Consider the following 22,210-nt stretch of genomic DNA (forward strand, 5'->3'; position numbering starts at 1 on the left):
AACAAATACAAAGGTTAATCCAAAACAAGTGAGTCGAGAAATACAGATTCAATGGTCAAAGGCAATAAACAAGGCAATAGCAGGTAGCAATTAACAATACTTCCTCTGCTCCCTCTGGAAGCAGGGGAGGGGGAAATCACTGTTACAGAGCCCCCACATTCAAAAACAACTCTTGGTGTTCTTCTTCTATGGGGCTGGACCTGGGGACAGCGTATGGGGTGACCAGGGTGGGTTTGATGGAATTCCTCAATTAATGAGGGGTTCAGCACTTAACACTGAATCTAGAACATCTTCTCTGGACCATAGCCCTCCTAGTACTGTTGTTAACTTTTTTTTTGCTAAGAGTCTGAGGTGGGGTGTGGTCTCCATTGACGGTGGGCTGTAGGGTATGAGCAGGTTTCAGCCAGGATACACAGTGGTATGTTGGATGTTTGGTGACCTGAACTGTTGGAGTATTGTACCCACTGGATGACCCTAGGTTTAAGGTCAGTGGGGACATGTCGCTTGGTGGGAGGAAATTCTGGCAGGGTGGCAAGGTGCTTGTTCCTTCAATTCCAAACGTATGGGGGCGATAACAATGGATAGTGGGAGGATGGGCTCGGGAGTAGGCGTTTCATCGACAAGACCATCAGCTTTGCAGTTCTTGGTTCTTGGGATGTAGGTTACTGAAAAGTTAAAGCGTGTGAAGAACAAGGCCCATCTGGCTTGTCGTGGGGTTAGTCCCTTGACATTCTTTATAGACTCCAAGTTGTTAAGCACGGTGCATTCTTGAGTTACATGGTCCTTGAATGTTGAGGATTATATCAGGATGTTGTCTATGCATACTATAACATATGAGTCCAATTAGTCCCGGAAGATTTCGTTTATAAAAGCCTGGAACGCCACAGGTGTTATTCAGGCCATAAAGCATTACCAAGTATTCAAATAATGCCCCCTAGTGGTGTGGACAAATCACACCACTCCACAAGAAAACTCAGACCTCCTGGATCTAGTTTGAAAAGTAACTGTAGGAGCTATGAACCTGGTGGTTGCTATCCCAAACTGCAGATGCTCAGTAAAGAGCCTCACTAGAGAGCAGAAACATCATAAATTTGTATTTGGTGGAGTCCTGCCTCCACGTCAGTGATCTGCGTTGCCATCGAACTTTTCTGGGAGCTGCATTTTTACTGGCTCGGGCCTGGTATTGGATGGGCTGTGGAGGGTTTGCATAAGGATTGCATTTGTAGTTTGAAGAGCAGTCAGTTGTGCAGTTGGGTAATATCCACTGTAGTCGTCAGGAAGCTTTAATTGTACTTTCAACCATATGAAGCTGACACAAGTGCACAGTGAACTGCAACAATGTTCCAGGACCATGGTAGTATATAAAAAGACATAAAGCCAGATAAAACAATACAGTGCCAAATACTTCAGTCCTAGCCACATAAGGTGCACCGTGTGCAACCTATTGCAACAGTGTGAGACAAAAAACAGTGCAAACAGACAATATAGAACATTACAAGACAAATTCACAAAATACACAAAATATTGCACTGACCAGGGTGCATACTGTATATTTTAAAGTACATTATGCAACTAAGGCAATTGTAAACATATGCAAACTTAAGTAGTCAATGTTAAAAAACATCAATGTTGTGTGCAAAAACAGCAGTTGAGTGAGTAATTGATTTTACAGTCCAGTTTAGTTCACACAGTGTGTGTGTGTGTTTGGTATAGTTCAGGTCTGAGTGTTAAGGAGTCTGAGGGCTTGAAGGAAAAAAGTATTACACAGTCTGGTTGTGAGAACCCGAAAGCTACAGTACCTTTTTCCAGATTGTGAGGAGTGTGTGGTGTCATCCACAATGCTGTTGGCTTTGCAGATGCAGCGTGTATTAGGAATGTCTGTGATGGAGGGAAGAGAGATTCCAGTGATCTTCTCAGCTGTCCTGTGTCTTGTGATTTGTCTTCCTGGGTCTTGTGATTTGAGATGATGCAGTTTCCAAACAAGACAGTGATGCAGTTGCTTAGGATGCTCTTTATGGTCCCTTTATAAAATGTGGTTGGGGTGGGTGGTGAGAGGTGTGCTTTCCTCAGCCTTCATAGGAAGTAGAGGCACTGCTGGGCTTTCTAACTGATGGAGCTGGTGTTGAGTGACCAGGTGAAGTTCTGCACCAGATGAACACCAAGGAGTTTTGTACAGAGTGGTCGCTCTGCGCTCTCCTGAAGTCAATAACCATCTCAACAACCAAGTCAAAAACCATAGTTTTGTCAACGTTCAGATACAGGTTGTTGGTTCTAAACCTCCTCTCTGTATGATAACTTGCCGTTCTTACACGATTGTGTCACAGGCGAACTTGATGATGTGGTTCAAGCTGTGCATTGCTATATAGTCAGAAGATTAAACAGCCATGGACTAAGCACACAGCCCTGAGGGGCCTGTGGTGGTGCTGGAGATAGTGATTCTGATCTGGACTGATAAGCTCTCCCAGTCAGGAAGTCCAGGATCCATTTGCAGAGGGAGGTATTCAGGCCCAGCAGGTCTCAGTCAGATGTTGAACTGAACATTTTATGGACAGCAGTCGTACGTATGTGTCTTTATTGTCCAGGTGGCTGAGGGGCAGATGGAGGATTGTGGCAAACTGCAGGAGGCCTTGGTTAGACAGAGTACCTGGTCATTGAGGGGAGGGATGGTCAGGACAGAGGCAGAAGAGCTACACAATTTCTTAACAGTATCAGTGACATTCAACCGGCAGAGTAGTTTAAAGTGGAAAAAAGCATATCAGTTTTAAATGAAAGATCGGTCAAATTTTGTTCCATTACATTTTACAACAAAACATATATTTAAAGAATTATTAACATATTCCCTGTGTTAATTTAACCTGTAATACCTTCTTAAAGGGAGATGTGGGTCCCCCAGGTCCACCAAGGACTTCTGTAAGTACTTTTTCATTATTTTAATAGCACATGTAAGCTCTTGTTAATAGGGTTATCTTGTTAATACGATTTAGGGGACCATTGTGCATGATGCATGTTTGTCATTTTTATTGAGTTTTATTTAAATCTATATAAGAACACTCTGAACAGAATACATTGTTTGTCTAATGATTTTAGATGTGCATTTCTGTGCTACATTTTAAGAGAGGTTTTATCTGGCATGGATTTTTATCTGGGATTTTAGCTGTTTAGTGTTCTGAAAAACTCAGGGGAGGGAAGGGTTATAATGCCATCTTCATCAATGTAAAATGACTTATTACAGTCGCTTATAAATGTGGAGCCTTGGCAGTCTTCCCAAGAGTGGGTGCTCCAGCAAATTCAATCCCAAATTCTGTTTTTATACTTCTGTTAAGCTGCTTTGAGACAATACAAATAAACTGAATTGAATTTGATTAAATTTAATTGTTTAATGCTTAGAGATAAAGAAATCCCAAGAGTTACATCATGTGACCTACAGGCCTCATTAAGCATATAAAAAGTTTATGTGCATGAGAGCACACTGAAAAATCTACTTAACAAGCATGGCTTTCTTTGAAGGATGACTCTCTCCAAAATTAATATGACAACATCGTTAGCTTTACAAAATTGCAAATTAATAAACCACAATAGATATGGAACCATATCTTTTTGAGTGATACCAAAGTGGAGATGTTTGGTCATCCTGCATGCACATCATGACTCATGTTTGTCCAAATTATTCATACACAGCATTTCATAACAAAGGTCTCATACCAACTGTACCACCATACAAACTTTTTTATAGATTTTAAAACATTCAGCAGTTATCCGCTGCTGTTCAGTTACTGACAACTTCTATTGTTTTAGTTTTTTTAACAGCTTTTACAATGTTTGTCATTAACTGCTGTTATCATAGAGGCAGGGGTGTCTTCATGAATAAAATTCAGACCTAAACACACTGATAGCTAAAGGCAACTCGGCACGAATAAATATGGAAGACAATTAGACACAGAAGGGACAGGTGTGCTGAGGTGGGAAGGAATAGACAAGGGCAGTGCACACACGTGAACACAAAATGTAAACAAAAACACATTAGCTAATGTGTTCTATCTCTGTTTGTAAGTACTGTAGACCAGTTTTTATTTGCAATGCTTCAAAATTATTTTTGTTTTCTCTGCTTCAAAATGACTTGTTTTTTCCCCAAATGTTGTGTTATCTTTTTTAACACCAAATGCAGTCTTTGCAGGCAAAAAAAAAAAACTCAAACCAAGAGTAGAAATTCAGCGCTATTAATGGATTAAACAATCAGTATAACAGGGTGCGTGTGGGCAACAATCACTTTTCATGTGAATGTCCCAATCTTTAATTAGCTGACAAATGGCTGAGTTTACATCCAGATGGAAATATCAGGAAATTAAAGCTGAAATATTTTATTATTTATTATATTATATTATATTATATTATATTATATTATATTATATTATATTATATTATAAATGTAGGGGACCCGCCTCCGCCTTGTGTGTGTGGAGTTTGCATGTTCTCCCCGTGCCTCGGGGGTTTCCTCCGGGTACTCCGGTTTCCTCCCCCGGTCCAAAGACATGCATGGTAGGTTGATTGGCATCTCTGGAAAAATTGTCCGTAGTGTGTGATTGTGTGAGTGAATGAGGGTGTGTGTGTGCCCTGCGATGGGTTGGCACTCCGTCCAGGGTGTATCCTGCCTTGATGCCCAATGATGCCTGAGATAGGCACAGGCTCCCCGTGACCCGAGGTAGTTCGGATAAGCGGTAGAAGATGAGAGAGAGGGAGAGAGAGTAAATAAATGTATTTTCTCATACTTATCTTTTGATCTCTAAAACAAATATCATCAGTGTGATATAAAACAGCATAGCCTTGCTGTTTCAATACATACAGAGCAAAATGTATATCAAATTCTTTTTAACTTAGTTCACTATTCTGACTGACACTTTTTGATATATAAAGGTAAGTCTGTGTTATTTATTTAATTAATTTCTATCTGACCCCGTGACCCGAGGTAGTTCGGATAAGCGGTAGAAGATGAATGAATGAATGAATTCATGAATGAATGAATAATTTCTATCTGATAGAATTGGGCTTTCATATACTACATAATATTCCATATTTAATATCCAGAGTATTAATGCTGCAATTATCTAAATAAAACAATCAATATAAATATACAAACAGCTCAAAAAGGGTTATTAAATCTGTGCACTACATGGAGAAATATTCTCTGCAGACCTTTGACAATTTCATATCTCATCTCACCTATCTGATATCCTTCTCATTACAGAATATAAATGAATGTCAAAAAGGAGATCAGGTAATTGCATTTTATATTGCCTGTGAAAAGTGAAATGCTATAATTTCACTCTGACATAAAGAAAACTACTTAATTACATTACTACGTTGCATAATTAATGTATTTATAGTCAAGCATAAAAAGAAATAATGGAAATATTTCACAGAAATGAAACAGTAAATTACATTTAAAAAAACTTTTGACAGGGTCCCCCGGGTGTTGCTGGTGAAAAGGTAAGCTGTGTTCTTTTATCACATACAGTAATAGACAGCAAATTGGTCAACAGATACAGATATCTTGAATAGGGCATTTATTGCTCAACAGCTATAATAAGCACAGGTAGAAAAAAAACTTGGTTCTAGATCAGTACTCCCACTATCTTCACACTGCAGTTAGTCTTCTTTTGGAATATTACACAACATATTATTCATTTTATGAAGCATTAATGAATGACTTGTATCTGTTTATCTAGAACAGGGGTCGGCAACCCGCGGCTCCGGAGCCGCAAGTGGCTCTTTCATCCCTCTGCTGCGGCTCCCTGTAGATTTGGAAAATAAATATTTAATTTAAATTTATTTTATTTTAGTTAGTTAGCTTTTTAAAAAATGTAATTCTAAATTCTAAGATTATGACGCTCTTGTAACATTAAAATAAACCGTGTTTAATTTTTTTTGTCGCTCAAAATATGCGTCATAACCGCCGACTTGCGAAATCCGACTGTTACGCCAAACACAGAGGTGAAAGCCGAAGTGAAGGCAAACTGTTTTAATTCCACAAACAACTGGTTAGCAGAGATAAATATCCGGTGGTGCGCTAGAGAGCGCGGCCCACGAAGTCCGGAAGAGAATGCTAACGGCGTGTTGGAAGCACGCCGAACCATTGGTAATAGCGGACGCTGGTTAGCGTGAGAGAGGGGATCTTATAGGGTTGGTGATGAGGTAGAAACGAGAGTCAGGTGTGTGTCATTAGTACGCCGGCGAGCCGCTCCGTGCGGGCGGGGCACGCATGGGAGAAGAGTCAGGTAGCTCCCTGACACCACCCCCCCCTCCAGGGGCGGCACCGGACGCCCTGACCCTACGACGAGGACGACCCCTAGCCCTGGGCGCCGGGCGGTGCGGGTGGGCAGTATGGAAATCTGCCAGCAGGCCCGGGTCCAGCACGTCCTGTCGTGCTACCCAAGACTGATCCTCCGCGCCGTACCCTTCCCAGTCCACCAGGTATTCGAGGCGACCCCCACGCCTCCTGGAGTCAAGGACCTCCCGCACTGCATAGACGCCCGGCTGAGCTACGACCTCCGGCTGGACGGGCTCCACGGGGCCACCTGGAGGGCGAGAAATGGGCGAGACACACGGCTTCAGCAGGGACACGTGAAAGGTTGGGTGTATGCGGTACCCCGGTGGCAGCTCCAGCCGGTAGGACACGTCACTAATCCTCCTGGCGATCCTGAACGGCCCAATGAACCGGGGGCTGAGCTTGCGGCACGGCAGTTTCATCTTCAGGTCCTTCGTAGAGAGCCACACTCGATCCCCGGGGCGGTAACATGGAGACTCCAGACGTCTCGCGTCGGCGTGCCGGCGGGTGGTGCGGAGGGCCCGACACAACTGGGTGTGCGCCGATTCCCAGACCCGGTTGCTCTCCCGGAACCAGGCGTCCACCGAAGGCACGTCGCTGGGCTGATCCGACCAGGGGAACAAGGGCGGCTGGAACCCCAGCACGCATTGGAAAGGGGTGAGGCCCGTGGAGTCCTGGCGAAGCGAGTTCTGAGCATACTCCGCCCAGGGTAAGAACCGTGCCCAATCTCCCTGATCTTGGCTGCAGTAAGTCCTCAAGTACCTGTTCAGCTCCTGTATCTTGCGTTCCGCCTGGCCGTTGGACTGAGGGTGGTAACCCGACGTCAGATTTACTGACACCCCCAGGAGCCGGAAGAAGGCACGCCAAACACAGAGGTGAAAGCCGAAGTGAAGGCAAACTGTTTTAATTCCACAAACAACTGGTTAGCAGAGATAAATATCCGGTGGTGCGCTAGAGAGCGCGGCCCACGAAGTCCAGAAGAGAATGCTAACGGCGTGTTGGAAGCACGCCGAACCATTGGTAATAACGGACGCTGGTTAGCGTGAGAGAGGGGATCTTATAGGGTTGGTGATGAGGTAGAAACGAGAGTCAGGTGTGTGTCATTAGTACGCCGGCGAGCCGCTCCGTGCGGGCGGGGCACGCATGGGAGAAGAGTCAGGTAGCTCCCTGACACCGACACACAGAAGCAGACGCATTTTTGGTTTGCTGCAGCCTGCAAGTTAAAATTTTGATGTCACGAATGGGGGAAGAGGACTCAATTAGACATTGAATATTTTATTTGAAAGTAACCTTCAACTCCCGTCTTTTTTGTTAAGGTTAGTTTAAATTGTTCAAAATATTTTTGTTTGCTTGTAGAAATAAAATTTCGTTTACTCGGTAGCAGTTCAATGATTTCATAAATGAACACACTACAGTTTTTTCTACACTTTCCATAAAGGTATAAAATGATATATGCAGTTATCTTCATTTTAGATGTCAAAAGGGTTTTGTGGCTCCCTGCGTTTGTTTTTCTGTGGGAAACGGGTCCAAATGGCTCTTTAAGTGTTTAAGGTCACAGACCCCTGGTCTAGAACATCAAGGATCAACTAAATGGAAATGTGATATACCTTAGTTTTATTTCCCGTGAAAATAATTAAGATATAACAAAAATGCCTAGCATGTTCCTAGCATGTGTCTTAACCAAAACATCAGTGGATCTGTCCATGAATGGCATGGACAGACCTTAAACCTTTGCTAGGGTCTAGTATTTACTATCAATATAAACCTGACCAGTAACTGCTTTTTACTCATGGAAGAATTTGTGAATTTATTTGATGAATAACACATTTTATTATATATATATATATACCTATGCCTCTCTGTCCTCGCCCAGGGAGAAGCTGGTGTATCTGGTCCGCCAGGAAAAGAGGGCAAAAGGGTGAGTAAACAGGAGCAAATTACTGCCTGGCATTGACATTGTGTGACATTGTGTTTGATGTAGCCATCAGCAGATCTTTAACAAGAGATCACTTCTAAATCAGTTTGATTGTAAGTCTATTGTGAATATGTGTGCTCTTGGTCTTAAGCAGTGCTCATAGTTTGATGAGCTATGAGTGCTCACTGTTCACTTGAAATGCAGCTTATGCATTTCAAACAAGGTCAAGAGTGTGAATGATGGCATACATGGAAAATTCCACTAGTGTACCCTTCCAAAGGTGATATATGGTTAGTTGGCCAAATGGGGTCAAATACTAGAATGAACAATACATATCTAAGCAGCCTGAAGGATTATTATGCAGTTATCCGGATCTCATCAGATGTTGCTTTGGTGAATGATTGCTTTGTTAGTGATAGACACTGTAGTTGATGACTTACTTTACTTATTTTTTGTCTTTAAATACTATATTTTGTATTTCGTACTGTACTGTCTTTGATGAAATGGAACAATGAGGTATAACATGGTCTGACAGTATGGTAGTGTTTTCAATCACACTTTATTTTAAAATTGCATCTTTTAGGATTGCATACAGTTGTGACACCTTTCTAGCATAGACTATGTTCTTGAGTGTCATGTGAACACGTAACAAAAACAAAATACACAAAAACAAACACACACTGTCAGAACTAATGTACTGGAAGATAATTGTCCAAACAAACCCTGACATGGAGTTAAACAGTTATTAACAAACAAGTTAAGAAATCATATAGACTGGACTATCGTGATATTTATATTTATTTAGATTTACACTTAATCAGGAATAACTACCTATCTAATATTGAGTAGGTCCTGCTTGTGGCTCCAAATCCGCTTAGAGTCATTGAGGCATCGACACCACATGCTGTCTTGTGGTATTTGGCACGATGATATTAGCAGCAGCTGTGGGGAATTTGGAGGCAAAATCAACACCTAGAATTCTTTATCATGTTTTTCAAACCAATACAAAACAGTTTTACAGTATGCTGTGATGCATTAACCTGCTGAACTAGGCCATGAATGGGTATACTTGGTCTGAAATAATGTTTGCCCTTGTCAGTGTTGCTCATATCTGTAATAAACACGGAACAGAGCGGACCCAAACGCAGGATAGCTAAAACAAAGAGGGTTTAATAACAGACAACACGAAACATGACACGGACTAGAGACAGGACAAAACCACAGTAGATGCCGCGCTGCACAAGGCAACGCGGCACAGTTAAATAGACAAGGTAATACAATTGGAAACAGGTGTGTGGAAGCGGGCAGGAAGAGACAAGGGGCGGGGCAGACACGTGACGAAGAACATAAACAAATGCACGTGGCCAAGTCCGGGCAGAGTCCTAACAATATCCTTATGCTTATTTTTCCTACTTCCAAAAACAAAAACGTGACTGTTCACTTGCTGCCTGATAAAACCCACTCTTTGACACTTGGCTGTAATCCACTAGAGCACGACAGCCAAAAGTTAGCTCAGGCTAAAAAAAGCACAGCAATAGTCCGCATAAACAGGAGAGAGTTGAAAAACATAAATCCAACTAGGCAAAAATCCACACGGAACAGTGTGGATCCATCATTGGGTGATATTTCAGTGCAACCATAGAATAAAAAATGTAATGGCATGGTAGAATATATGTCACTTCAGCATTCATTTTAGATCACATTTATAGCCAGGACAGTAGTTGTACTTGAAGTAGCTATCCTCTTGCCATACTGCAAAAGGTTTTTTTTTAGCTGCTTCTTAAATCTATGAACGATGTACAACTTTCTAATCTGTAGTCAGGAATTTCCATTTCCAGCATTTAACAGACACCCTTATCCAGAGCGATTTACATTATCTAATTTTTATACAACAACTGAGCAATTGTGGGTTAAGGGCCTTGCTCAGGGGCCCAACAGTGGCAGCTTGGTGGACCTGGGATCGAACTCACAACCTTCTAATTAGTAGCCAACGCCTTAACCACTAGGCTACCACATACCAATTTCCCCATTGTGTCGTGTGCTACAGCCAAGCATGTCTTGACTCCACCCAAGTTTTGTCACTGGTTGTTTCCCTAACATGTATTTATTATACTGTATTGCATGCCAGTTGGGTGGTATGTGAGAATTTAGGCAGGATGAAAATAAGTCGTGCAGCTGCATTTTGGATCATTTGCTGAGGATTAATTGTGTTCATAGGTAGACCTGACAGCAGTGAGTTGCAGTGGTCCATTCTTGATATGACTAAAGACTGAACAGGTATCAGAGCAGCCTGTGTGGATAAAAATGGCAGAATACTTCTGATGTTGTAGAGAAGAAACAGACATGAGTGTGTCACATTAGCAGCAGGCGAGGAAAAGGACAGTTGATTGTCCATGGATACTTTAAGGTTGTGAGCTATGACTGAAGGGGGGGGGGGGGGGGGGGTCAGATCATTGTGTAAGGATATAGCAAGATCCTGACTAGGCGATGATTCACCTGGGATGACCAGCAGTTCAGTTTTGCTTGGATTGATTTTCAACTGATGAGATGCTGCTTTAAAGCCAATCTGATTGGGATCTTGGAGGTTGTTCTGCGTGAGATTGACAAACAGTTGACTATACTGTACACAATGCATTATAAAATGTTTGAAGGAAAAGAGAGAAGTGATACCAGTCTATAGTCAATGATGACTGATGGATCCAGATCAGATTTCTTCAGTATGGGAATAACCCTTCATCTGTTTAAGGTAGTTGGTACATAACCAGATGTTAGTAATCCATTGGTCATGAAGGGCAGAAGGTTTTGTGAATTGGTCTAGAGCATAGTGGAGTGGATTGGATCCAGTGGGCAGGTGGTAGGATTACAAGACTGGATCAGTTATAAAATCTCTTTTGCTCGCTTCTCTTCTATATAAATTTAGGGTTCAAATAATAAAAAAAAAAAAAAAAATATGCAAGCCAGAATTGGCAAGAAAAAACTCCCTGAAATGTTATTAAGAATCCTTGAAAAGAACCACATTCAAAGGGGCAGCTATCCTCATCTGGTTGCCACCAGATTGTGGAATTTAAAAAGTAAAACGATTCTATAACTGCTCTTCAAAAGATGCAATTGTGTAACCAGGAGATTTATTCTAGTTTGACATGAAGTCTGTCGTGTTGAAGTTAGCACATGTTCAGTGATGGAGACCTGAGTCCAAAATGATTGTAGAAATAGCAGTCCAGAGCCATCTCTTTGATACAGTAAGTGGTATATGTGGTACTATGTACAATCCCACGTATTTCCAGACTATCCATTTGGGGCCATCTTCAACAGCAGTGTGCGGTCACAGAGTCTGTGTAGAATGGCAGACCATTCTTTATAGATCATTATATTATTTTAAAATACTATTTTATAATAAATTCAAAACTTGACTGTAAGCCAATAGATATGATATTATCTATGTTTTCATATGTTCTGGTTTTAGTTAGGAAGCTAGCTGCTGCATTCTGGACAAACTGAAGCTTGTTTATGCACCTACTGGAACATCCAGAGAGTAAGGCAGTAGTCCAACCGAGAGGAAACAAAAGCGTGAACTAGTTTTTCAGCATTGTGTATTGACATTATAATTTTTATTTTAACAGTTTTTCATTTGGGGGGCACGGTGGCTTAGTGGTTAGCATGTTTGTCTCACACCGCCAGGGTCGGGCTTTGATTCCCGCCTCCACCTTGTGTGTGCGGAGTTTGCATGTTCTCCCCGTGTCTCGGGGGTTTCCTCCGGGTACTCCGGTTTCCTCCCCCAGTCCAAAGACATGCATGGTAGGTTGATTGGCATCTCTGGAAAATTGTCCGGAGTGTGTGATTGCGTGATTGAATGAGAGTGTGTGTGTGCCCTGCGATGGGTTGGCACTCCGTCCAGGGTGTATCCTGCCTTGATGCCCGATGACGCCTGAGATAGGCACAGGCTCCCCGTGACCCGAGGTAGTTTGGATAAGCGGTAGAAAATGAGTGAGTGAGTGAGTTTTTCATTTGAATTTTGTTGACGCATGGTATTAAGTGTTGAATTGTGGAATTTTTATCTTAGTTTTACTCTTTACATAAAAACTGCAATTTTAACAGAGGTTTAATATACCATTTATAGCAATTAATATACCATTTATAGCAACTTTAATTTTCACATCAAATATCGTTCTATCAAAAATGTGTTCTCAGCGACTTTGACCAAAGCATGACACTTTGTTCTTGGTGAAAAAAATATTCAGTGAGTGGCAGTTCTTTGAGAGGAAATTTACATTTACAGCATTTGACAGACGCCCTTATCCAGAGCGACGTACAAAAGTGCTTTCAAGGCTCTGTCATTGAATACATTAACCATGAGCCTAAAACACTGTGCAAAGTTTTTTTTAACGTACTTTTTTAAACACACACACACACAGCAAACAGGGGAGAAAGTGCTAGTTCAAGTATTTCATGAAGAAGTAGGTCTTTAACCGTCGTTTGAAGATTGACCTGGCCATTGACTTAACTGTCCGAACCCCTAGGGGACGTTCATTTCACCACCTCTGTGCCAGAACAGAAAAGAGTCTTGTATACTTACCTATTACCCTGAAAGATGGTAGGACCATTCGAGCAGTGCTGGTAGCCCTGAGGGTGCGAGGTGCAGCGCGGGTCCATTTTTGGCTTGTAGGCAAGCATCGGTGATTTGAATCCGATGCGTGCAACTACCATTCATCATGATTTACTGATGAATAATTTATAAAATAATATTTAGTTATACTCCGTCCAGGGTGTAACCTGCCTTGATGCCCGACGACGCCTGAGATAGGCACAGGCTCCCCGTGACCCGAGGTAGTTCGGATAAGCGGTAGAAGATGAATGAATATTTAGTTATGTTTTCATCCAAGAAGCATAAAGTTAACAGTGAGAAATGGCAATTTCAAAAAATCTGAAAACCACTCAGCATGGACAACATTTTGTGAATTCTTGACATAGTTCTTAAATAAAGTGCACCCATACTTGCAAAAATTAAACATGTCAATTTAAATTATGATTATTTGTTTGTTCTAGAATATGTTGTTTCTATAAATGCTATGTGACTGTGTTAGTGTATTTATGTGTCAAATGATGAAACATTCCATAGTTCACATAGTCATGGAAAAAAGAATGTACACTTTTCTTCAATTCTTTGTTTTTATTAATCAGGGCATATATAAAAATAAGGCTGAAATACTCTTAACCGAAAGACTGAGTGCTTCAGTGTAGTATTTAAGGGTTTTATGTAAGTAGTTTATTTAAAAAATCCTTTTTCTTCCAGAACCCTTGAGATTAACAGTGGTGTTAGGACTCTGCCCGGACTCTGGCCACGTGCATTTGTTATGTTCTTCGTCACGTGTCTGCCCCGCTCCTCACCTGTTCCCATTATAATTACCTTGTCTATTTAACTGTGCCGCGTTGCCTTGTGCAGCGCGGCATCTACTGTGGTTTTGTCCTGTCTCTAATCCGCGTCATGTTTCGTGTTTTATGTTATTAAACCCTGTTTGTTTTAGCTATCCTGCGTTAGGGTCCGCTCTGTTCCGTGTTCATTACAAGTGGCATATTATGTTAATTACTGTGGGTCATGGCTGACTGTTGCTAGGGCTCATCAAATGTTGGTTATGGGCTCTTTATGTTTCCTTGCCATTAAAACATTGAGCCAGTGGGAGCCTTTTACAAGGCATGAGGCTTTTACAGACAAACATTTTTTTTCACTTTTTCTTTTTCTCACATAATTTTTCTTACAGGGTCGCAGAGGACAACCAGGGGTGCCTGGTATTCCAGGACCACCGGTAAGAACTGCAACTGTCTTTTTTCACTTCTACAGCAACAGCAATTTGACTGTGATTTTCTTGGTTCCACAATCCCAGTGTTTTTCTATTTTCTATTGTTTGTTTGTTTTTATTAAATTAATCACCATGACCTCACATGACATAAAAGACATAAATGTCATGGTTATGCTGTTTCTTTCTGATTCTTATATTGTCAAGGACATAACAAGCTGTATTAAAATGCTAATCACTGTACTTTATTTGATTTTTGCTGACTTTGTTATTTTTAACACTTGCATCATAACAAGCTGTTACGGTGAGAGAACGAGTTAAAGGCGGGGTGCACGATCTCTGAAAGCTAATGTTGACATTTGAAATCACCTAAACAAACACACCCCTAACCCAAATGGTTGTCACCCCTCTTTTGATAGCTCCGCCCCACACATACATACGCAACCCAGGCAACTATTATAGTGGAACCTGCTGGGGCAGCTGGCCGAGGGGATATTTTTTCAATAAATGAACTTAATGAGTAATAATATGGTAATACAGGGGGGCACGGTGGCTTAGTTTTTAGCACGTTCGCCTCACACCTCCAGGGTCAGGGTTCGATTCCTGCCTCCACCTTGTGTGTGTGGAGTTTGCATGTTCTCCCCGTGCCTTGGGGGTTTCCTCCGGGTACTCTGGTTTCCTCCCCCCGGTCCAAAGACATGCATGGTAGGTTGATTGGCATCTGTGGAAAATTGTCCGTAGTGTGTGTGCGCGAGTGAATGAGTGTGTGTCCTGCGATGGGTTGGCACTCCGTCCAGGGTGTATCCTGTCTTGATGCCCGATGACGCCTGAGATAGGCACAGGCTCCCCGTGACCCGAGGTGGTTCGGATAAGCGGTAGAAGATGAATGAATGAATGAATGAATGAATGAATATGGTAATACAGGTCAAATGTGTTTTTGTAGTACTGTGTGTTGTACCGTGAAAGGTTTAGCTCCGTTTCACGCGGAAGACGACGTTCAACACCTAGAACCCGAGGCAGAGGTAACGGCAGAGGCTAATGTCAGACGTGCGCACTGAACACTCTCTCCGGCGCATATTGTGAAAACACACCCCTTTCTGCTCATTGGCTACATGTTCGTTTTGTTAGTCGGTTTTATGAAGCATTTTTCAAACATTGCGCACCCCGCCTTTAAGGCACATTGACTATACTGCTGAACAAAAGACTGACTAATGTTTAAGTTGGTGTTTAAGTTCTAGTTAGGTGAGTGTTGGTATGCATTACATAATCTTTACAAACAAGAATTATGATTTATTTGTATTGTGACTATGTTAAAAAATTACAATTTTCAATTTTGTTGAACCTTTAGAGATATTTAAAAAATTTCCCCCCAAAATGCAGGGACCACCTGGATCATCTGAAGGTATAGGCATCAAGGTAAGATTTGGTTCATTAATGTGTACTTAATGTTCTCGTTATTTTGACATAACAAAAGTTGTTTTGTCGTGATAACGACTCAAATTTTCACATTATCTCGACATAAAAAAAGTTGGTTAAATTTCAGCCTGGTTCAATTTGAGGCTTAGGGTGCAGCATGTAGGGTGAAGGTGAGGTGAGGTTTGCGCATGGGGATATAAAGGTAGCACTTAGTCCCTGCTTGGGGACCAGTTGGGCAGCATTTAAGTGTTTATTAAGAAAAATGTGCATGGATGAATCCTGCAATAAAGTTGCATGGTGTGGGATGTGCACAGCATTGGTTGAGGATGTGTTGCCGGGGTTGATAATGTCAGCTGCATGTGAGATGGTCACAGAGAGAGGGAAGGGCATTCTCCAGGGAATGCACTCTGGGAATTTTTATTTGTATCAGTCACAAGATGCTCTGGCATGTCTTTGTCAAAATGACTGTAATTTATAGTTAGCGAGTTCAGCCAGATGTTGTACCGTACCAAATTTTTCCCGATTATGAACGATTCGTGACACAGGACATTCAAAAGAAGAGCTGTTGAAAATTGTTATTCCATGTGCCTTATCATAATCAATTGACTGGGCAGTGAGGACAGGACAAGACACCAAAGCGTCTCATGGGCCGCTTCCGTTGGCCGGGCATTCACGATATCGCAAATATCAGCTGCAACAGTGCACAAGCTTTACAAATTACTGGGGATCAAATTGATTGCACAAATACCATCTGTCAACAGATGGCCTCATAGAGCATAACAAAACACTTAAAAACATGATTTACAAACTTGTTTTTTGAATTTATTGTTTAGTTTTCTGATATCTTCTTTCCTGATTACATTTTTTTTTTGTACTTCCCGGCCACGGTAGGAAACAGTGTTTCAAGCCCCTGGTATTTGCAGTACAAGATGTCCTGCAAGCCTCCCCAGGGCTTTCCCAATTTTAATTAATATACCAATTCAAGTCTTTCAGTGTCTTAAATGAAGGGATATTGGCAGATCCCCTTGAATTCAATGTCCTGCAAAAAATTGCCCTTTCCACTCCATTTGATTTAAACCAATTCATAACTCTGCTTGAAGCCCCAGCAATGTTCCAGAGGCACATGAACAGAATTCTACACCTGCACACTGTATATGCCACAGCCTATTTATATCATTATTTACAGTAATCATATGCAACAGCATATTCAGTAGCTAAGGGCTGTCTTGAGATTGCTGAGATGAGTAAAGGGTTCATTAGAGGGGTTGGAGGGGTAGTCCACAATGCTGGAAGCCTTATGGATGCTACTGTGGAACTTGAACCTGAAGGGGTGAAATCTAAAAACCCCTTTTTCTGTTGTTCAGATGTTTTATTTTCTTTAAACGTGCACTGAAACTCACAGACTGAATAAAGGTGAGCCTGTCGTTTAGCTAAAATTTAGCTTAAATGTCTCCTGAGTCTTTTCCAAACCCTCACATTACAGGGTTAATAGGTCGTAGTATGCTCTAGGTTCTTGGGCTCTTGAGCAAAGCCCTTAGTCGTCTTGGCTCTGGGGTTCCATATCATGGCTGACCTTGTGCTCTGACCACAACTTCCTAACAAGTCGAAATATGTGAAGAAAATAATTTCACTGTGCTGTAAAGTATATGTGACAAAGGTCTTCTTTTTAAATCAACTCTATTGCAAGTCATTATTGTGAAATAATAAAATGGTCTGAAAAATAGTAAAATACTTGTGGAAAATAATAAAGAACAGGAAATAAAAAGACATGAAAAAAAAAATCAGAATATTAATGAAGCCAAAATTCTGTTGTACAATAAATGGGTGAATGGTACAGTTAAGGTATTTATTTATTTTTTCTCTATCTAGGGGGTGAAAGGAGATCCAGGTGTGATGGGAGAGATAGGACAGAAGGGGGAGAAAGGAGATGCCGTATGTTATGTGCACACTTTATCTTTCTAGCTTTCTATTTCAAATACATTTCTATTTTTAACACATCATTTCTAACACAGACACAAGCACAAATACGTTTTTTATTAACTTTTTTCCAGTCAGTTATAAAACTTGAGCTGCTTCCCCTCACAGGGTCAGTTTGGTCAAGAAGGTGCCCATGGTGTTAAAGGACAAAAGGTACCGTGTTTGCAGTGTGGAATATGCCAATTGTGTTAAAAACAGGTTTATTGTTTTTTAATCTAATTTGATGCATTATTTTTATTATTTCATTAGGGTGAAGTTGGCCCCAGAGGACCACCTGGCCCAGTAAGTATTTAGTAGGTCCACCAACACACAAAATAATGCAAGTAGAGATTTTAAATCTATTTCAAATCAGTAAAAACTAGCCGTTTAGCTGATTTGAAAGCTGTTTAATAAGAAGGCAATGAAATAAAACTATTAAGATAGTGTTTTACATATAGTATATAACCAGGGCTATGCCTTACTTATAACTAGTAGTGTTTTCTTGCTTATTCCCTAAAACTAATAATAAAAATGTAGTATCAAGCTAATGACTGTTAACAAATAGATGTAGCCTTTGAAAATAATGATACTGCTTCATTGCACTGTACCCTATTAATAATGAGAATCATTCAACCTATTAATGACACTACTGAGAATGAAAATTCGAAAGGTCCTGCAATCGCTACTATGTTCATGTACATGAATTTTACATAATATTGGATGTCCCACATTACAACTCCAGCCAGAACAGTCTGGCTTAATGATTTAATATTAAAAATTATATTCCACATGACAAATGTAGACTAACTTTGTCAGTACAGTCTTGAATTTTATTAGACTATATAGACATCTTATTGAGTCATCTTACAAATTCAATGCCCTCTGTTTTAGATTAAGTCATGTAAAATGGCTAAAGTTTGTTATTACGTAGCTTATTATTAGCTTATAGCTTATTATACTTGGTAAAAGATTTCAGCCAGTATAGTCCAGCAGAATTAGGACACTTATAATTATATAACATATACAATTTTAAGAATATTATCAATAATGACCCTATAATTCCAATGCAATACCAATTTCTGATAATAGCTTTGTATTACTATTAATAATGTATTTATTTTCTGGGGTAGAAAGAAACTGCTTTTTCTCTTGGAGTTGGATAAAGTAAACATAGTTGTATTGGGTAATAAGTTTGCTTAAAAAGGTTGCTGAGTCTATCCAGGTTCTTAATAACTATATTATTCACATATTCTCATATTTTTATGATATCTTGATGATATCCCAAAGCCTAAAGCATTGTAGCCTAGACTAGTAAACAACTGATTATCAATGACTTGTCAGCATCTTATAACCTTTTATCAAGTAAAGTATAAAGTATAAAATATATCAATAGTCCACATGAAATGAATGTGAAATTAGCATAGGACTAGGTCTAGTTTGTTCTGTCTGGTCTGTGCTGCCTTGCAGGTGATGACAGCGCATGGTCTCAGACACCTCTCTGTACCAGTAAGTTTGCTCTGTACTAGACTGACTCTACAAAAATTGTTTTCTAATCAATCACATAACTTTGAGGAAGGGTTTAGCATTTTTGTCATGTTGGCCTGACCTGATTGAGTGGGGATAGAGAGAGAGACTGATGTGAAGTCAGTTTGCTGCTATGATTTTCAGTCTGAGTGTAAATTTTGCAAACATGTGTGTTAAATATTCATGAATTGTTTCCTTTATAATTAATATATCTAACATATTGACTTATTTTATTTTGGCAACTCAACACAATGCATCTATAAAGGTTTTAAAGTAAAAGTAAGGAAATAGCAAATCCGAAATAAATTATCTACAAAAAATAGAATTGTTGTGAATGTTATTTTCTCCTCCTTACATTGTTTTGAAAGTCATTTGCTCGTCTTTCATGTTTTTATAAATTTAAGGGTAAAACGTAATAAAAAAATGGGAGGGGACTTTTCACAACAATGAATAATGATGGAGACTGATGACTAACCTTTCTATCACATTAGAGTGACGCAGGGGAGAAGGGTGAGAAAGGGGAAAAGGGAGACCCGGTGAGTGTTCATACTGTAGACAATAGTTTGTTTTACAGAAGTAACGTGTGCTCAACAGTAATAATGATATTTCTGTCAAATTAAGTGTACAAAACACTTCTAGATGAACAAGAAAGCAGTTCTTTGATCCAAGCGCTGTATATATATTTAGTATAATCTCAGCAGATTTCTGGTTTCATGTGGAAAGAAAATTATAAAATACACAAAGACACAACAGAAAATAACTGCTCATTTTTTTCTGTTATATTTACCAGGGCGAAAAAGGCATTCCAGGACTACCAGGTATCAAGGTAAAAGCATTTGCCAATGTGATCTTTTTGGGTGACACAATACAACATTCGCTCATATAAAATTTAAATTTTGTAAATATATACATTTACATATATTCACCATACACACTATCCACATTATTTAGAACCTCTGCACCTGTTAATTCACAATGTGATTTTAACTGTAGATTTTTGGTACAATTCATTACCTTGATATGTATCTGAATGATTTTATGCATTAGAGTGACATATATATTGTAGCAGCCACCGCAGTGAGGGGATCACAAAGAAAAATCGTGGGATTAAGGGAAAAATAGTCCTCTTTATGTTTTAAGCAGGAAAATAAAGAAACTTGTTCAGGAGACTTTGGTTGGCACAGGAGGAGTCCCAGGAGTGTAGTTTATGTGGTGGCCTAGTGGTTAAGGTGCTGGGCTACCCATTGGAAGGTTGTGAGTTCGAATCCCATGTCCACCAAGCTGCCACTACTGAGCCCCTTTGCAAGGCCCTTAACCCTCACTTGTATAAAAATGAGCTAAAAAAAATGTAAGTTGCTCTGGATAAGGGTCTCTACTAAATGCTGGAAAGTAAATGTAAAAAAGAAAACAGTACTTCACACCTTACTTCTTTTCTGCTGCTGTGTGTCGCTTTCTCTATTAAAGGGCATTCCTGACACTTCACAGCGCTGGCCTTGGTGCTGAAATGGCACATTTTTCGCAGGTTCAGTGGAGCCAGGAGTGTTTTTGTGTGGTTTGCATATGGTGGTGTGTGTGCTGCCTTAACAGAGCCCTCCCTTAGCACTGAATCCCAAGCATTTTCTGTGCCCAGAGGGTGTAGCTGCGTCCACATTGAGGAGGGGGTAGCTGTCAAAGTCCAAAATCTGGTTAAGACTCTGGAAGTCATTGCAGAGGACCTACCCACTTCAGGACTCTGTACGGGCCCTGCCACCTTGCGAGGAATTTGCATGCAGTGTTTAAGATGGGAGGGGCAGCACCTGATCACCCGTTCTGTACTCTTCAGGTTGGGTGCAGAAGTTGCAAACTCGCTGATGCTCTCATTGGGGGTCTCTATGAATTTTTTTATAATCTGTACCCCCTCGGTCGATTGTTCGTTGGGATGCCCACTTGACTGAAGTATGTGAGGAGCTCCCTTTTGATGTTATGGTAGGTGATATTCCAAAATGGGACTGCCTTGGGGTAGGCTTGTCCAATGGCTTGTCCATGATGACAAGAATGTGCTCATTTCCCAAGGCTGACTTCGGCAGCGGCCCAGGGAGCTCCATGCCGATCCACTTAAAGGCGACACCGATGAGGGGTGTGTGTGTGTCAACACTGAGGAAACTTTTGACAGAAGACTTTGATATCTGTGTCTATGCAAGTCTCTGTGAATCGATCTCACAGTTTCTTCAGGGTATTCCAGGCCCCCAGGTGGACTCCGTGTGAATGTGAGTGGGTCAGGCTCTCTGTGTGATAATACAGAATGTCATTATTGAAGTAGGAGGCAGACAGGTGGTAAGCAGGGTCTGTATTTATACCTGGAGGGGCATCTTCTTTTTGTTCCTTTACAAAACTCATCCCGGGTTACCTGTTGAAAGTCAGGATTAGTGCTATTGAGAGGTTTTAAGAGGCTATTAAGAGGCTATTAACACCTTCAAATGATCAGCATACCAATCATCCCAAGCCATGCAGACCTGCCATAGTTTTATGTCTACAGCTGTGTGAAAAAGTGATGGCCCCCTACTGATTTTTTATTTTTTTGCATGTTTTCCACACATTAATGTTTCAGATCATCAAACAAATTTAAATATTAGTCAGAGATAACACAAGTAAACACAACATGTAGTTTTTAAAAGAAGGTTTTTTTTAAGGGAAAACAAAATCCAAACCCACATGACCCTGAAAAGTGCCACAAATTACCCCAAGAGCACAGCCTTGGATAAGGCAACTCATCCAAAATGTCACAAAAGAGCCACAACAACATCCAAAGAAAGGCAGGCCTCAGTTAACTCACTTAACTGCTTCAGTTAAGATCAGTGTTTATCAGTGTGAGGGCGTGATGGTCCAGCGGTCAAGGTGCTGGATTCTTGATCAGAGGGTCCTAATGAGACAGCAACGTTGGGTCCTTGACCTCACCTGCTCCAGGGGCGCCGTACTATGGCTTGACCCTGCGCTCTGACCCCATAATCTGGGATATGCGAAAACCGTGGGGAAGTCGTGGCCTAATGGTTAGAGCGTTTGACTCCTAACAATAAGATTGTGGGTTCGAGTCTCGGGCTGGCAATACCACGACTGAGGTGCCTTTGAGCAAGGCACCGAACCCCCAACTGCTCCCCAGGCACCGCAGCATAAATGGCTGCCCACTGCTCCGGGTGTGTGCTCACAGTGTGTGTGTGTTCACTGCTGTGTGTGTGCACTTTGGATGGGTTAAATGCAGAGAACGAATTCTGAGTATGGGTCACCATACTTAGCTGTATGTCACGTCAC

The 22,210-nt window shown here is 40.9% G+C and overlaps 1 protein-coding gene across 4 annotated transcripts in view; it reads left to right on the forward strand.

The window, feature by feature from the left end:
* Window positions 1–22,210, forward strand: part of LOC132841849 (collagen alpha-1(XIX) chain) — a 124,383-nt gene that overhangs the window by 25,803 nt on the left and 76,370 nt on the right. For all 4 annotated transcript variants that reach the window (XM_060864429.1, XM_060864431.1, XM_060864430.1 and 1 more), the window contains 12 exons: window positions 2,875–2,910; window positions 5,243–5,272; window positions 5,458–5,484; window positions 8,196–8,240; window positions 13,994–14,038; window positions 15,410–15,445; window positions 17,315–17,377; window positions 17,531–17,575; window positions 17,672–17,704; window positions 18,869–18,907; window positions 19,417–19,461; window positions 19,716–19,751. In XM_060864429.1, coding sequence (XP_060720412.1) covers window positions 2,875–2,910; window positions 5,243–5,272; window positions 5,458–5,484; window positions 8,196–8,240; window positions 13,994–14,038; window positions 15,410–15,445; window positions 17,315–17,377; window positions 17,531–17,575; window positions 17,672–17,704; window positions 18,869–18,907; window positions 19,417–19,461; window positions 19,716–19,751 — 480 coding nt within the window. The remainder of the gene's footprint in view (window positions 1–2,874; window positions 2,911–5,242; window positions 5,273–5,457; window positions 5,485–8,195; window positions 8,241–13,993; window positions 14,039–15,409; window positions 15,446–17,314; window positions 17,378–17,530; window positions 17,576–17,671; window positions 17,705–18,868; window positions 18,908–19,416; window positions 19,462–19,715; window positions 19,752–22,210) is intronic.

The sequence above is a fragment of the Tachysurus vachellii genome, chromosome 2, assembly GCF_030014155.1.
Source record: "Tachysurus vachellii isolate PV-2020 chromosome 2, HZAU_Pvac_v1, whole genome shotgun sequence".
Lineage (NCBI taxonomy): Eukaryota > Metazoa > Chordata > Actinopteri > Siluriformes > Bagridae > Tachysurus > Tachysurus vachellii.